The following is a 17,528-nucleotide window of genomic DNA, read 5'->3' on the forward strand; positions in this document are numbered from 1 at the left end:
TATCAAGGATTTTTATATACACTGAAACTTAATTATTCTTTGATTGGGAAAATATAAATGTATACTTATAGAATTTCATTCTATCACTGTACTCCGTAATACCGGATGCCATTTAATTTTACTTAATATAATGTATATTAAATTAATTAATTAACCATACATATAATTTACATACAATATATATATATATATATATATATATATATATATATTTACATTTGTGTCCACTAGTTCTGCAAATCAGAACTAATTTAATACATCAGAAGATTACAATAGAAAGTTACAGAGCAATTTTGCGTATCGATACCACATAATGGATTTTAGATAGAGGAAAGTCCCGCGCCCTATTATGAGATATATACCACATCTATTTTTTGTGATTATCGGAAGTCTATGGCAGAACTGAAAAATGTAGTAGGTCATTTTGAAGGGAATTTAATAAGCTTTAAGATGCTAGCTGAAATGTAAAATCTAATTTAAATATTAATTTTTCTGAAAATTAGAAAAATGTAAAAAATGAGCTTCACATGCAAAATCGGAAAAGTGTGCTCCTAATATAAGATACTCCGAGAAATCGCTAATAAAGTGCAAAATACCTCGGTATTGCAATTAGAAAACTTTATTTAATGTCTCTGAAATACAAATGTAATGGAGAAGCTTATTTGCAATAATCGCAAACCCACTTATACTCAATATTTCCAGCGCAGCCAGTGTGCGCCCAGCATGAGCATGCGATCACCATCAGCACACTTTTATATAAGTTTGTATGAACCTTCCCTTAACTTTAACATAGTATTTTCCCTCTTTTTATTACCGTACAATAACCTTCATACTCTAGCAACGATCGTCACTGAATATCTCATATTACGGACTTCATGCTTGCGGTTTCGCGATCACCAAATCTATCCTCTATTATACAATTAAGCAACTCAACATATCCTGTATTTTCCTATTAATACGACCTTACTCTATCGCTGCATACAGAACTCATTGTCAAATATTTATTTATTATATAATAAACAAGGTTCAAAGTCTCTCACCTTCATGGAACTTGACAACATCCAAATTCACAATTTCGATATTCGTAACGAGTGCATGCATGATCGAACAATGAATTTTCTACTAAATAGGTTTCACACCAAGGGCAATAAGTTTATGGTATAGAACTAACAAATAGAACTATTAGTTTAGCAGAAACCCCGCTATCGCATATTAGGAGCTTATCTCATAATAGGGGACTTTCCTCTACCAATTCAAGAAACTTTGCGGTACAAATTACTTCTGCTTTTTAATTTCAATTTATTATTTTGCGTTCAACAAATCATTCCCTGTACAATTCAAGTGCAGTCTTGACGAACACGAGCTTCCCATTTGAAATTGCACAAGAATCACCAAATACGTCGCCACCGTGCCGATCAGCTAATAATCAAAATTATTCATTACAAAATTTAATTTATATTAGACTATCAAAACAACATTAAAAATATTCTCACCGAGTGAAGAAAACTGTTATCGAGCGTGAAATATCCGTTAGCTGTGAACTGTATCTTGCGATGTAGCAATTGAAGCGAAAATTCCTCGAGCTGCAACAGATCTAGGATAAACGTCGTTACATTGAGTACCTTAAGAAAGTTTCACGTGACTTCGTGTCTTACCTCTGACTTTGTTTCTTTGCCGATCGCGCATCTTAAAAGACCATGTATCACATTGCCCGTTTTCCCTATCTAAAATAAATTTGTAATTGGAACAATGCCGCGCAATTTTGTAAAACATTCAGGGTTTTATTTGCTAATAAAAAAATGTCTTTCGATTAAAACAATTCGATCAAAATATGATATAAAACTCGAGCTTGTTATTATACTGATTATCCTACCTCGTTCAAAATCTTGGTAGTTCTGTTGGTGAGGAGAGAAATGGGATAAATCAGGAATATTAACCAGATAAAGGTATTACTAAGAGTCTCGTACTCTAAGATATTATCGGTCATCAACAGAGGCGAGAAAAGATAGTAGCCGTTATATATGAGTGTCAGAAAGAGAAAAGTAAAACCGAACAATACTGGTAGTGAATAGAAGTCCGACACGTCCTCGGAGATCTCGCAAAGATGACAGTGCATATCTCGTAGCTGCAGCAGTTGATGAACTGTGGAATTGCTGAATACAACACGACGCGTTTGATAGAGAGATTGCGGTCGAAGATCAGGTGTGCCGACCCTGGTGAGGCTCTGTATCGCTTGATTCACGTCAGCAAAATCGGCTTGTATGATCGTGACCAACAAGAAGTACTGTATCAACAGCCAACCCACGTGAAATGTCGGCAGAATGTCCGACAGCCAGGAGACCGGGCCCGTGTGAAAGGCCAGGATCTCGGTGATCAGAAGAAGAAACAGCAAGCAAACCTTTAAGATGCAGACGATGATCACAGCACAGAAGATATGCTGTCGTCGCAGCGGTTGATACAGATGATACAGACAATCCATTTCGTGCTCGACGTCCATTAATCGATTAGCGATCCGCACCAGGGACTTCTGATCGATGCAATAGATGAATAAAATCATACAGATCACTAGAGAGCCAAGTACAGTTTGCAGAACCTCGATGCCTACAGTCAAGTTTGACTTATTTTCATATTCCAAATTGAGTCTGAATGGTATCGACAAATAGTTCGAGGCGATTATTAAGCTACTTAATACGACATTGTACACGATGCCAAATTCGGAGTACTGAAATGTGTATAACGATCTCTTCTTCCGCGTGACGATATGATGGGCAAACGTGGCGAGACCGATGAGCTTGAAAAATATTATCGACATCTTAAGCATCCAAAATGAATTTTGATGTAACTCTGATTTTATTTTGATTACTTTCTGTTTACTAATTTTCTCTGCGGCGGCATTATCTTTATTTAAGTTTTTGAAGAAATTGTTGATTTTATAGGCATCCATGAAGATTGAATTCTCAACCGAATCGAAGACATTTTTGCAGCCACTATCTTCTTCCATAATTAAACTTGAAGTTAATATCTATTTCTCTTCTTCATTATGTCTCGTCAACTTGTGCATATTCACATGCATTATTCCATAATGATTTATAAATATCTTCTATATTTTAATTCGGTTTTATGAGACATCCGTGCGTAAAGATTTTTTCAATTTACACACTTTTGTCAAAAAATTTCACACATGCGTTATGAATTGATAATATAAGAGTTTTATTTTATCGATATCTATCTTTCCAGTTGCTCTGAATCCAAATTAATTGCGATTTTTTGAACGTCATATAAATTACGATCAATTACGAGTCTGGTAAATCTACGTGCACTCGAGTCTGTTGCGCTTTATTCTTACGAAGTGACACTGAGCATACGCAGCAATGCTTCCGCAAATGGCAAACATCATGAATGCAAAACATTATTAATTATTAAGTTCGTGAAAGTCATAAACGTGTGATAAAGAACAAAGTCGATATTTCAGCTCTATATCAGCCGACACAGAACACGTTCCTACGATAAAAATAGTCGATTGCTACTGCATATGACGTATCGCTAGTGACTGGAATATTTATTGCCTGTACATATGACACGAAGTACGTACGATATGAATAAAGAATAAGTTCTCTATATTTTTTCTACCTGTAATGTTAAATTATCACGCTAATTAATAGACATAACTCAAAATAGCAGTTCCTCACAATTGCATTATATAGTTAACAATGTCAACGTTATGTCATCGTCATTTAGTGTAATTTCTTATAAATTATGTAAAAATATTTTAGCATTAAATATCTAAGTTCTTCCACTTTAGGAAGTTCCCATTAAAATAATAAAACTATACATTTTTATACACGTTTTCCTGCATAAAATATTTCTTTTATCGTCAAAGAGAACTTTACCTCGTGATTTATCCGTCTAAAGTCATCTGTTAAAGTCATCATAAAAACTTAAAAATCTTTCGTACATAATTTACATTGTTAATCTACATAGATCTTTGAAAAAATTAGCTGTCTTTCTTTCTAATTTAATTTATAGTTAATTAGTTTTTCTCACTATTGTATTAGATATACTTTTTCCATTTATATTCATGATTTAAATAGAAGCATTTTTTAGGTATTTATGTTTTTCTTGTAGAATAATTTCATAACTAATATCCATCTAAAGTTTCTAGACTATCCATCAAATTTATAACTATTTATCAAATTATACATTGTAGCAAGATACACTCGAGTTCAGATTATATATTTATCTATTCTACAGTATCTGCTTAATGTGCAAGTTCATTACACATATTAAATCGAACATTTGCATCAAACCTTCCCGGTAATGTCAATTTCGCTGCGCATGTACTTCGAGTGAGACACTACCGTGTCTCTTCTTGACTACCGTGTTTCTTTAACAATATTTCAGCTTTTAAATGTTTGAGACATTATAAGCTAAACTAATTCAGTCAACTCTGAATTTATCGTACTGCAACAAAGTTATTAACTATATTACAAATTATTTGTATAATAATTAATCAATAAAACGTCTGAAAGTCCATTATTTATCCATCCTTCAGAAAGACATATATGTATAGCTGATACTTTCGTTCAATTGTTAATGTTTCTCGAAAATCATCGAGGTTTAAATCGATAGCCAGAAATTCGCGTTTTTTATTGTTCTACGTTAATTAATAATTTGATAATAATGTATATTGTTAAATATATATCTAAACTGCCTAAAAATAACTTTTAATAAGTGCAGAATTTTACATCTTCGATAAAAATAAAATAAAAAATAAAATTAAAATAACTCCCTATTAGTATTTTTTTTCTCCAAATTTTATGTAGAATAAATTTTAATATTACATTTTAATATTAATATTAATAATAACATTTTATCTTTAGTATTGTGAAAGATTAAACTTTACAATTTAGTATTATATGACAAGATTTTACTAATCTTAAGCGTTAATCAGGACTTATTTATTTATCTATTTATTTAATTTAATATTAGTTTCTTAATTATCCATTTATGTATGCATTTTAAGATTTTTATATTAATGCCTTCATAAATAGTTCTAAGCAAAAATTTTTACACATATATATGTATAAATACTTTATCAAGAGTCATTTTTTTAGTAGTGTAACATTTTAATCAAAGTATCACAATGGGTGCTTCCGCAACATACACATCAGTAAGTCGGGTTGCCCATTCGAGCAGGCGCGCATGGTCGTTCACAATTGCGTTGACTTCGGTGCATCACCTATAATCACTCGCATATCTTTTTTACAATAAAATAAACTTTGTAGCGCCCGAAGTTGCAATACAATTGTGACGGATTTCCGTAGCAGTAACGTTAAAACAGAAGTCGAGATGACAATACAGGTTATGAAATAAATTTTATTAAGAAAACGAAAGACATCTTCTCTCTTACGAAAAAAGCTCGTACCATAGTCCATTATAATCATTATATGTTATAATTTTATTACTTAAATTATTTTTTGCACACGCAATGTTTATGCACAGGACAAAAGTCAGCAATTAGCATATGTGTGCAAATTTAAATTATAAGTCGGCTAATAAATTTCATTCAATGTAAGTTTAAATAATGGCAGAAATCACCATTAACAATTCTTACAATATTCATTTTGTTACATTAATAAATAATTTATCATTAAATTGATAATCAATTTAATATATCAATACTAATGAGCATTATATAATTCTTTATATAAATGATGCTGCTGCATCTTAAAAATCTTAATCTTAATCTCATAAACAAAAGGTTTATTAGTATAAAATATACATTTTAAATATGATAGCTAATGAATAGTTTATATAAGGCAAATTATCATAATATTTAATGAATACTTTTCAGTAATAAATTTCTTGTAGATTTATATGAGATTCAGTAGCATTATTTACATAAAGATGCTTATTAGCATCAGTATATTGAATTAATTATTAATGTTAATGATGAAATATTAATATTCTGAAATAAATGTTGTTAGACATAAGATCTGCTGATAATCGTTTTTATCGTTATAAATAACGTTGGAAACGGTTATCAGCGGATCTTATGCCTAATAACATTTATTTCAGATTATTAATATATATATATATATATATATATATATATATATAATTTATATTAATTTTTGTATGAAATATTTCATTCCGTGCAAAATAAAATAATTGAAATAATAAAATAACAATGTATAATTACTATGATCAACTATGATCCAGCTTTCTTCGTAAGAGAAAAATAAGGCATCCCTCGTTTGTCACGTTTACTTTATAAAATGTATTTTCATACCTTGTCACTTTGGCTTCTGTTTTAACCGATCAATGTTGAAGTCTATTAAAATTGAATGTTTTGCATAATTTAAGTGAATGTCTCGTATTTTGATGGAAATTTGTCGAAAGCGCAGAGATTAAACAAATCATCAGTAATCAGTAATATAAATATTAAGATTCGAAGTGTAGGCTCCTTATGGAATAAAACCAAGTATAGATAGCGGGCTAAATAAAAGCCAGGCGCGGTTGGTGGTGCGCGAATATTATAATTATAATATTATAAACCCACGTTCTCGGGCCAATATGTAAATTACTTTTCCAACCATCCACTGAAATACAAATATAACACAATCACAAGCCTTGTTGACCATGCAATTTTACTTTCGGATAAACAATTTCATAGTTCTAATATTAAAATTGTGAGGGACATCCTTAGGAATAATTGCTTCCCAGAAGAGCTGATTGATAAGCAAATCAACAAGAGATTAAAAGAATTAAAGCATCGCAGTAACATCACCGACTGTAATAATGTAAGCAATACTTTCGACGCCCGGAGATACATTGCGCTTCCTTACATTAAGGGTCTTAGTGAGAATATTCGCCGGACTGTAAACCGATGTGGCCTGGATGTCCTTTACACGATCCCCAAAAAGCTGGATTCAATTATAAAACGGGGCAAAGATAAGCTCGAAAATATGAAAGAAACAGGAGTGGTCTACAAAATCGGATGTAATGACTGTAACGTTTCTTATATTGGACAAACCCTAAGACATTTGGAAACTCGTGTGAAGGAACATTTAGGTGACATCAAAAAAGATGTGAATAAACACTCCGTTGTTAGCAAGCACCGACTTGCACACGGACATAATTTTAAATGGTCCGATACGGAAATTATGCATAGAGAGAGAAATGTAAGGAAGAGAGAGATTGCAGAAATGTTTTACATAAAAAAAGAACAAAAGATCACGATCAATTTAAAGAAAGACACGGAGAATCTCAATCCGCTATACGATAGAATCATAAGAGCGTTATTTTTATTTGTTTGACCTATTCAGTAGTTTATTTATATATCGGCGATTAGTCAGTCGCTGTCTTTCGATCCGGAACGACGTGTCGCCGGTCGGTTCCGTTCACATCATGACTGCGGCTCGCTCTGGAGTGCGACCTTTTTTAAGATAAGAATTTTGACAATGTTAGTAGAACTGCAAGAACTTTGTGGGTGGCTAATGCAATTTGCGAACAGTATGAGATAGGTAGATATTTCCTTGATTGTTTCTCGTGCGACATTCGTTCCTGTAATAATATGCTTGTAACGACTTCGTTTTGTATAATTTTAGAAATTCTCTTGATAAGGACACAAAACCAGTGTCGAAACGTCGAGTTAACGTAAGAATAAATGTCAGTTTGGTCAAAAATACAACCTGTGTTAATATTTCACTGACAAAGCAAAGAATTTTGGAAAAATAAAATTTAAATTAAAGAAGTGCTCAAAATAATCAATATTTCAAAAGATAATTCTTATGCACCTCTAATTCGTTTTTCAATATAAAACATTTAGCAATATAATTATCTATTTACTGAAAAAGATCTTTACAGAAGTGAAATTTTAGATAATTTCTCTTTCTTTAATTATTTTTAACTTATCGAGATAAAACCATCTGTATAAATGGAAAAGAATTATTATGCAGATAAGAGATGATACTTACCCCAAGGTTGCTCCGCCGGGGCTCGATGTCTCTCTCAGACCTCCTCCTTCTCTCAGGACGTCAGGCCTCCTTCTCCCCCTCCTTCTTCTCCTCCTTTCATCTCACAGGACACTCGCGAGTAACACTCGCGGATAGTAAACTACAATCGCGCGCGGACTAATTACGTGTAGCAGTAAAAGTTTTTTTCGCGCGATACTGCACGGCACTCCCGTTTATAAAGCTCATGAGAAGAATATTCCGTCAAGTACGCCGTAATATTTTTCAAATAGACTTTTAAAAAGTTCTTTAGTCCGATTACTGTACGACACTCCCGAAGCAAACGCGACGAACCGGCTGCGGTTCGTTTATTAAATTAAATCGGCGGACGAGGGTACGTTAGCTTCCCCGTCTTTGGATTTTTATCCAAGCAGAACAAGAGTTTTGCTTGGGTAAAATCTTCGAGGTACTGGGCCTTCCCACTTCGCCAAGGTCGTACCCATGGGAAGGAAGTACTTTATTCTGTAATATAAAAGCAGATAATATAAAATAAAGTTATCGATATATAAATATAAATAGATAGGCTACGAAGAATTAGAATAAAATTAAAACATGGTTAATAATTGTCTTCTTTTTCATTAAATAACTTAATTACAAAAAAATAATTGAAAAATATAAAATAATTAAAATAATAAAAAAATTATTGTAAAAAAATTATTATAAAAAATTATTATCTATTAAAAATTATTATAAAATAATTCGATAACTTACAGGTACGATCCACAGCAACTAACAACAAGTAATAACCATATCGAGTAACGTCCAATGTCCTTCAAGTTTCTTCATTTTCTCGAATTTATTCGTTGCATTCACTGTTGCACTTGAGTTAATTGTAGCTGACGATAATGCTCCTGAAGATATAACTCCTGGATCTCAGAACTATTTTGTCAAATCCACTCGCGACTCTATAAAACGCAGAAGTCAAATTTCAATAGAAAATTAATAACATTCGATTACTAGTTATTTAGCATGAAGGTGATTTCTCGCACGGTGATTTTACATGAACAAAGCGCGCCGTGTAAAAAAAAAACACACCGAAGCCGCGTGCCAGTCCCGAATCCCGATATCATTTTCCGAAATATTTTACATTGCCCCGATTGCCGTTCCGCGTTCATCGCTGCGTTGGGTTAATGGCGACGAAATGTTCGAAGATGTCAGTAACTTGGCGCGGTACTACGCGAATCAAGTGGACGGCTAGTAAAGACACGCAGTTGATTAATCAAAAACACAATTAAAATTAAATATCGCTCGCACTGCAATATCGGTATTGAGCACGTAAATTTCGCGAATGTAAAACTACACTATTTTAATACCTTGCTCGATGAGTCGCGACTGCCGGGCCGTTAATAACCTAGCTATGCGGCACGAAATATACGAAAATAAGAAATATTAACGAGAACGAGCGTTACGTTTCCGATTCCTGGTCTGCATGTCAACATTTGACAGAACCGCATACTGCCATGTGTTTGTGTCGACAGTACCTTGTTTTAGATAAATAACTCGCGAGATAGCACGCACCCTGGTTTGCTGTACGAAAAGCGAGTTAAATTTCTCGAGCTGAATGTATTTTTTGCTTTTCACATTCATAGTGATTTCGTGAATTGGTTTTAGTCATCTTATAGGTAAATATTTTTATATTGTTAGTTTTTCAAGTGCTTTTGATAATCCAAAGCGATTTTGTGATTTCCTTACATTGTGTTGGTGTCACGCCAGTCCGCGCAAAATAGCGTGTTTGGGGTAATGTGCAACATGATGTGAAATGTGTCGACATGCAAGGTCGCAACTATTTTACTTGTGACAACTGCGATTCAGATGATGAAAAATAAAGTTTTTTGCGTTTTTCCTTTTATTATATTAATTTTTAAGCGATAAATAAATAAGAAATCAAATAAAAAATAATTTTTTTTTCAGGTCGATTACAACACAGTGAAATTTTTTGTTCACCAGATTTCGATTAATTTGTATTTAAGAAGCCCAAATTTAACATTTAAGTCGATTGATGTCGATATTCATGCATTTTTTACCTTAATTTTACCTGTGTTGCACATCACCCCAAGAAAATTTGAAAATGCTAAAACAGACGTTTTTGAAAACTCGAAAAATTTTTAGGAAAAATTTAAAATTTTGAAAATCTAATCACGCAGAATTTTAGTATTTTCTTTCCTCTACATTATACAGCCATGATATATTCAAGAATTTGATTTTTGGATATGTTTTCCGAGCAACGAAAAAAAGTGTTGCACATCACCCCACACAACCCTACTCCATCTAGAAAAAAAAATTTAGCTCGATATCCCAAAATTTGCGGAAATTAGAGCAATTACGTAGATTTTTTTAGACAGAAATCGGTAACCTCTTTATTATTAACAATTTTTTGAATTCTATTATATTCCTCAGTTTTTTCTACCCCTATTTCTACCCCTATACATAAAATACTTTAAGATTTGGTTGATTAGTTTTTAAGTTAATAACGTTCAAACATACACCACTTGTAAGAATTTTATATATTAGTATAGATTATATAAAATATTATATAGAATATGTTCATATATTTTTTTTCTCTTGTATAATCTCTGCAATTTGTATGTACAAGAAAAATAATAAGAAAACAAATTAGAAACTAATTAAAAGGATGAATAAACTTCCGAAAACCTCCGACGCCCAATTTACGTATTATTTGGTCGAAATGTTTCAAATGGCCTCCAAATAAATGCACTGAGAAAAAGATTTATTAAGATTAAAAAAATTGTGTTTAAGACAAAAAAGTTATTTATTTGAATACTCCTAACTAAATATTTATTTAAAGGAAGTTAATGAATTTTATTATTCTAAAGAAATATTTAATTCACGTAAAATTTTTATTATTAAACTTGAAGAAAGAGTACCTAAAATAAAGGAATTATTTACTCAATTTAAATAAATATTGCATTTAAATCAAACAAAGTTGTTTGTAAAAATATTATATACAAAAAATTAATTTTTTTAACCGAAGAAAATAATACTTTAATGTAAATAAATAAATCTTTAACGTAACAAAAGGAGGTATTAAGGAAAGTAAATAATCTATATATATAAAATAGAATGTCTGTATGTATGTATGTATGTATGTATGTATGTTCTTTATACACTCTTGAACTATTTGACCGAATTTTTACCAAAAATATATGAAATAGGGGTAGAATTTTCCGGGGAGTGTTATAGAGTGTATAGTTTTTTGTTACCGATCTTTTTGGGAACCGGTATCCGAAATTTTTCAAATTTTTCGGGAAATAATTGACCGAATTTCAAAGAATTGTATGTAAAATAGGGGTAGAATTTTCCGGGGAGTGGCATAAAGTGTATAATTTTTCGTTACCAATTTTTTTGGAAAACGGTATCAGAAATTTTTCGAATTTTTCGGGAATTAATTGATCGAATCTTAAAGAATTGTATATAAAACAGGGGTAGAATTTCCCGGGGAGTGTTATAAACTATATAGTTTTTTGTTACCAATCTTTTGGGAACCGGTATTCAAAATTTTTTCAATTTTTTGGGAAATAATTGATCGAATCTTAAAGAATCTATATAGCCCAGTAGCAGGGGGAAAAAAATAGGTCTTGCCCTACAAAAGGTCGGGTAGTTCTGATTTTTGGATATGTTTTATATTTTGGGGTTCTAATGAAAAATCCAAGTTTTCGACCTTGGCGCACTTCCGCTCGCGCCGCCATCTTGAAAACATGGAGTACAAAACCGGTTTTTTCGGAATATCTCCTTACCAGTAGGTATTTAGGCAAAAATAGATATTATCAATTTTATAGAAGATATAATTCCCTACAACTTTTGTCTGAAACATTTTTTCGTATATGTAATAGATAGCGAGCTACAGCACTGTAAAGTGGAACAAATTATTAAAAATTTCACAAAAGGTTCCTTTTTAAGCATATTTTATTATAATTATTGTTTATTAATTTTTAATAATATAAATTAATTATTATTATTATTAACAATAGTAATAGAACTCTAAGATTTAAAATCGATATAATGTGAGAATGCCGTCTAGTCCGAGCTTTTGTAACTAAGTAACGAAATAATTTTTTGTGTAAATTTTTAGTCGATACTATTTCCAACAAATACTGCGCGCCAACTGAATTGTCGGTCTTGAAACACAGCATGCTTGTAGGAACATTTACATATTTTTAAATCGATAATCGATTTAATTTTTGATGCTGATACGCATCGTATCTAACATCTCCTCCCCCCAAATATTACTGTAAAGAATTTATTGCGAAAAATATCACCTCAGCCAGGATTCGAACCTGGACCTCCCTCATACCGTGCGGGCGTCTCACCAATTCGATCACCGAGGCATGTGATAATTTTTCTCGCAAAATAATTTTTTTTTTTTTTTTAATAATTTGCTCCACTTTACAGTGCTGTAGCTTGCTATCTATTAGATATACGAAAAAATGTTTTAGACAAAAGCTGTAGGGAATTATATCTTCTACAAAATTGATAATAACTATTTTTGCCCAAATACCTACTGGTGAGGAGATATTCCGAAAAAACCGGTTTTGTGCTCCATTTTCTCAAGATAGCGGCGCGAGCGGAAGTGCGCCAAGGTCGAAAACTTGGATTTTTCATTAGGACCCCAAAGTATAAAACATATCCAAAAATCAAAACTACCCGACCTTTTGCAGGGTAAACTTACCTAGCTACTGGGCTAATACTAATATATAAAATCCTTACGGGTGGTGTATGTTTGAACGTTAATAACTTAAAAACTATTGCACCGAATTTTTACCACAATCTTAAAGAATTCAGAGACGGAGAAAGGGAGGGAGGGGGAGAGAGAGAGAGAGAGAGAGAGAGAGAGAGAGAGAGAGAGAGAGAGAGAGAGAGAGAGAGAGAGAGAGACTATTTTCGTGTCTTATTACATATGTCCTCCGGGGCGAAGCCCGGGTAACCAGCTAGTACGTAATATAAAAAAAATAGTTTATTTGAATAGATGAGCAAAAAAAAGTCTATTGTGTCACAGTGCCAGACTAGAGTCAAGCTCAACAGGGTCTTCTTTCCCCGCTAATTTTTCCAAGCCCGTTCCCTTGGCAGTGGTTTCTCTAGATAGTAGATAGGGACAGTGGGAATCTCGTTAATCCATTCATGCGCGTCACTAATTAGATGACGAGGCATTTGGCTATTTATATCACGCCATCGGCGCGTCTTACCGCTTCGGGACAGTGCGGTTCCTGCTAACAACGGAACCTGGCTGAGCGATCCTGCAGGTTAACGATTGGATCGCTCATCTTCGCAACAGGTTGCCCAAACAGTAAGGATACGAGATCCAGTGTAACTTTCGGTCTAATTCCATCCTATCTATATTGACTGGGTCTATCTAGCACTCTTGGCAAGTCCTCCCGCAGGAGGGAAACCCATCTGACTGATCTGCCGCGGGATTCCTGCGCACGGGCTGGAGAAATTGTGAAGCAGAGTCCCCAGCTTGGGGAAGCGGAACTTGGCCGGCTTAGTGTTGCCGTTACCGCGGGGAGCCACGTGGAGGCGTCCGCCCGTGCGCCGTGGCGGTCGGTCGCACGGCTCTGCCGCCGTTCGGTGCCCATGGACATTGCCCATCCGAACGACTCGCATCACTGATGTCAACGGCAAAAGTGCCGGCATAGCTTAAAATTGGGAGTGTAGAAGGCTCCCAAATAAATAAATAAATAAATAAATACTGCATGGGTGGATCAGATCCCAGACCATCGTTAGTGTATAAAAAATTACATCAGTGAGCTAGCCAAGAGTTTTTAATCAGCAGCATCGCTGTTGTTAAGGCGCAACGGCGCATTATAGTCCATAAACATATGGAAAAGTTCCACTGAGCTCCTGAGCGCTTGCAGTGTTAGCGTTCTCAGCGAGCCTCTGTCTCTAATTTGCAGTTTATGTAGACAGGTAACAGTGTTTCTGGGCATTGCTCCTCTTGTCCCGATAACTATCGGGAGGATCATACATTCTTTCACCCCTAATTGAGCTTTAAGCGGGGCTACGAGGGACGCATATTTAGCGAGCTTGTCCCTTCTACCTCTGTCAAGGAGATCACCATCCTCATGGCAGACTGTGATGTCAACCACAAAGATCCTTTCCCGATGCTGTATGATCAGGTCTGGTTGGAGATTCCTCAGATGAGGGTCCTGCAGCCTTGCCTCCTTCGTTACTGCCATGCCACGCTGCCCCAAGACTTGTCGTTCAATGCAGTCTCGAATATCGTTGTGTCGTTTAATCCTACCGGACTTGGTATACGTACACTGCCCCAGTATGTGGCCTAGCGTCTCCGGCTGCGCCTTGCATTTTCGGCACATGACGTTGCCGGTTTTAGCGACTCTATTGAGCGACACCTTGTTCGCCGCTACATTGGCTCTCAGCTTGAGCGCCGTAATGTACCTGGACGGTTTCAACAGGTTAGGACGGTATAGCCACTCATTGCCTATTTTGTCGTTTCTATAGGCTTGCACTCCTTTGCCTTGGGAGGGCAAATCCGCCCATCTCTTCCATTCGTCTGCTTTGGCTTTGAGCTTGTAGCCGTCGATCTGTTTGGTCGACTGTAGTGGCCAGCCAAGTTTGGCTACATGCGCAAGGCGCTTTAGTCTGTTCTCCAGCCCTGACGCTACTACTAGGGCCTGTATTGCCGGGTCGCTATTAGTTAGAAAGCGAAATCCAGCTTTTAGAGTTGCGGACGTTACAACAATTTCGAGCTTCGGGAAGCCCATGCCGCCATCGCGTTTGGATGCGTATAGCAGACCATCTGCCGTAGACTGTGGGAGGTGCAGATAATCTTTCACCGCCGTCCTCAGTGCTTGGTCCATATCTCTTTTAGGTGGACCACGTTTCTTAGGCGTTGGTCCATAATACCCCAATACAATCTACTCAGTATCGAGGAGATAGTAATTGGCCTGTAGTTGGCCGCTACTGAGGGATCCTTGCCCTCTTTGAGCAACAGCGTTGTTCTATTGCAGCGCCATGCGCTTGGCTGTTTCAGTGCCAGCATGATTACGTTAAAGATCGCTTGGAGGATGTATCCTCCCTCATTTCTCATCAGATCTCCCTTGCGGAGTCCATCGGGCCCGGCTGCCACCCTCAGCCGTGTAGACCTGAAACGCTTCAGAACCTCCGCACTGGAGATAGGGTGCAGAATTTCTGCTGGGTTATATGGCACCGTGGCCTCTCGTTTCTCCTGTTCAACATCACATCGACCGGGCTTCCCCCACAGCCCTTCATAGAGCTCCTTGACGCTCTCCACTGATGGACTCACCGATTCACCTGTATCTTGCGCTTGAATGTCCATACCCTCTCTTACCATTTTAGCGAGCATAGCAGGGTTGTTTTTATATAATTCTTGCGTAAGGGCATAGGCTCGGGCTTTGCGTTCGCTTCTACCCGAGAGCCCTTTCCTCCGACTCCGATGCTTCCGGGAATTACCGCCTTTCTTCCCAGTTGCAGGGGCGTGGAACAAACTGACCACCAGCTCGTAGGCTGCGTCTACTTCTGCCTGCGTTATTGCCTGACCTTCACTCTTTGCCGTCAGGAGCTCGATAATATGCCGTTGCACTTCCAGCGTTTCCTTGGGCTCACTACTCTTGAGCTCCTTAAGCACAGCCGCAATGCTGGCTTGCCTCCAACTCATGGTTGACGAAGACTCCTCAAAGCTGTAAATATCGCCTGGTGTCTCTTCCGCATCCATGAAAACATCCTCGTTCTCCTCTGCGTCAACAAAAACCTCGTCGACCTCTAGTGGTGCACCGCCCACTTGCTGGTCCTCTTCCTTGACAGCCTCTTGATTAGAAAGTGTACTACTGAGGCGTTGTTCTCTCCATCTTTTGTAACATGACTCCCTTATTTGCTTCAGGGTTTTCTTCGGCATAAACGGAACCATAGCTCTCGCTATGTTCATCTTGCCCATGAGCTCCACTTCGAGTTCGAGCATCCTGCTGATATCTTCGGCAGAAAAAATTCTGACCCGTCTTTGCTCATTCACCTTCGGAGCCGTTTGCTCTGATCTCAATCGGTTCCTTGTTACCGGGTGCGCCAGCCTTTGGTGTTGCGACAGCCCTCGTTGTGAAGTGAAGTTTCTGTCACACTCCGGGCAGTCGAACCGGCCCTGCTTTACGGTTCGTTGCCCCTCATTTACCCCGGCTGCTGGGCACTTTGGCAAGTGGCATGCAGCCGCATGGTAAGACGCATACGACTTGCCACACCATTCACATTTATATCTGACGCTTAGGTGAGGGTGCACTTCCTCAATGTGCCGGGCCTCATCTTTGATAGTGAGAGCCATATATTCGCCCACTCCGGCGCAACTTTCGCACCGCCTTCGATTGAAGGGGAGCGATAACTCACAGACCTGTATCTCTTGCCTTGTTTGTCTTCGAATAGCCCCCTGGCCGTGTTCCAGGGGAATGGGGCCGTGTTCCCCATCGTTCAAGACCAGTGCTTCTTGCCTTGGTTGTCTCCGTATAGCCCCCTGGCCGTGTTCCAGGGGAATGGGGCCGTGTTCCCCATCGTCCGAGGCTTTGCCATTTCTATATTTAGCGACTTTAAGATAAGCCAGCCGGGGTTGCTAGCCCGTGACCAGCTGTATTGCCCTGACGGGAGTGATACCCGCTGGCACCGGTCGGAACCGGCCGAGAGCCCAGGGTGTGCTCTCGTTATTACCCTGGCGGGAATGAACCCGCTGGCACCAGTCGGAACTGGCCGAGAGCCCAGGGTATGTTCTCGATGTTGTTGCCCTGACGGGAATGAAACCCGCTGGCATCGGTCGAAACCGGCCGAGAGCCCAGGGCATGCTCCCGTGTCGCCTGAACCCCGTTAGCTCCCCGGCAAGCCGGGTACCCAGCGGACACCGATCTTGGAGGTGGGGCAGACTTGGGGCGCAGACAACAGGCTGCGCCCCCTTGTGAACGAGCAACTATGACTCCCATCCAGGAGGACCCGGTTCCCAAGCGGGTCTCCTCGCTCCCCCTGAGCCGGCCTAAATTATTTACCTTTCCGTAGTCCGAATATAAGAAAACCATCGACAAAACAGTCCAAGAGCAGCCTTATAGCTTGCATAATCTATTGCCAAAAGGATTAAGAGAGTCATAGTTACTCCCGCCGTTTACCCGCGCTTGCTTGAATTTCTTCACGTTGACATTCAGAGCACTGGGCAGAAATCACAATTGCCAGGAGCATTCCCTTTATTTTATTGATTATATATATTTAACCCTCCGTCTGAAAACGGGGGTCGTTTGTGTCCGGCCTAAAGTGAATCATCGCTATAACTTTTGAACGCACTATTAGATGGCGCTAGTGTGCCTCTGGTAATTTAGTTAGTATCACCGAGGACCCTTCTACCAACTGCCTGATCTCCGGTTCGTGTCAGACAGCTGTGGCAGCCGGACGAAAATTGCTCAGGACACGAAGTACCCCCGTTTTCAGAGGATATTGCCCAAACGCGTAAGTACCAATTTCTTTGTTTCCTTGTTTTTATATATTCTTTGTGTCACTAAA

At 37.3% G+C, this 17,528-nt stretch overlaps 2 protein-coding genes across 3 annotated transcripts; both read right to left on the bottom strand.

The window, feature by feature from the left end:
• Positions 1 to 1,279: 1,279 nt before the first annotated feature.
• LOC139776885 (uncharacterized) lies at positions 1,280 to 3,921 on the bottom strand. Of its 2 annotated transcripts, none has more exons than XM_071713908.1 (4): positions 1,874 to 3,921; positions 1,656 to 1,724; positions 1,494 to 1,594; positions 1,280 to 1,419 (listed from the first exon to the last, which is right to left on the bottom strand). In XM_071713908.1, the coding sequence occupies exons 1-4, from the start codon at positions 2,999 to 3,001 to the stop codon at positions 1,416 to 1,418; spliced, it is 1,302 nt and encodes a 433-aa protein (XP_071570009.1). In that variant the 5' UTR covers positions 3,002 to 3,921; the 3' UTR covers positions 1,280 to 1,415. The 2 variants fall into 2 exon arrangements, with proteins under 2 accessions (XP_071570009.1, XP_071570008.1); XM_071713907.1 differs by having other exon boundaries at positions 1,494 to 1,583; positions 1,874 to 3,915.
• A 10,911-nt stretch (positions 3,922 to 14,832) lies between these two features.
• Positions 14,833 to 16,960, bottom strand: LOC139776886 (uncharacterized). Its single transcript, XM_071713909.1, has 2 exons — positions 16,695 to 16,960; positions 14,833 to 16,561 (listed from the first exon to the last, which is right to left on the bottom strand). The coding sequence occupies exons 1-2, from the start codon at positions 16,958 to 16,960 to the stop codon at positions 14,833 to 14,835; spliced, it is 1,995 nt and encodes a 664-aa protein (XP_071570010.1).
• Positions 16,961 to 17,528: the final 568 nt, after the last annotated feature.

The sequence above is a fragment of the Temnothorax nylanderi genome, unplaced genomic scaffold, assembly GCF_030848795.1.
Source record: "Temnothorax nylanderi isolate EJ_2023f unplaced genomic scaffold, tnyl_v1.0 TNYL_tig0131_pilon, whole genome shotgun sequence".
NCBI lineage: Eukaryota > Metazoa > Arthropoda > Insecta > Hymenoptera > Formicidae > Temnothorax > Temnothorax nylanderi.

Coding starts and splice junctions, on each gene's coding strand:
- LOC139776885 (XM_071713907.1), bottom strand. CDS start 3,001: ATGGAAGAAGATAGTGGCTGCAAAAATGTCTTCGATTCGGTTGAGAAT. Junction 1,584..1,655: donor GCAAAGAAACAAAGTCAGAG/GTAAGACACGAA, acceptor GATCTGTTGCAG/CTCGAGGAATTTTCGCTTCA. Junction 1,420..1,493: donor ATAACAGTTTTCTTCACTCG/GTGAGAATATTT, acceptor TTTGATTATTAG/CTGATCGGCACGGTGGCGAC.
- LOC139776886 (XM_071713909.1), bottom strand. CDS start 16,960: ATGGGAGTCATAGTTGCTCGTTCACAAGGGGGCGCAGCCTGTTGTCTG. Junction 16,562..16,694: donor GCGGGTTCATTCCCGCCAGG/GTAATAACGAGA, acceptor CGCTAAATATAG/AAATGGCAAAGCCTCGGACG.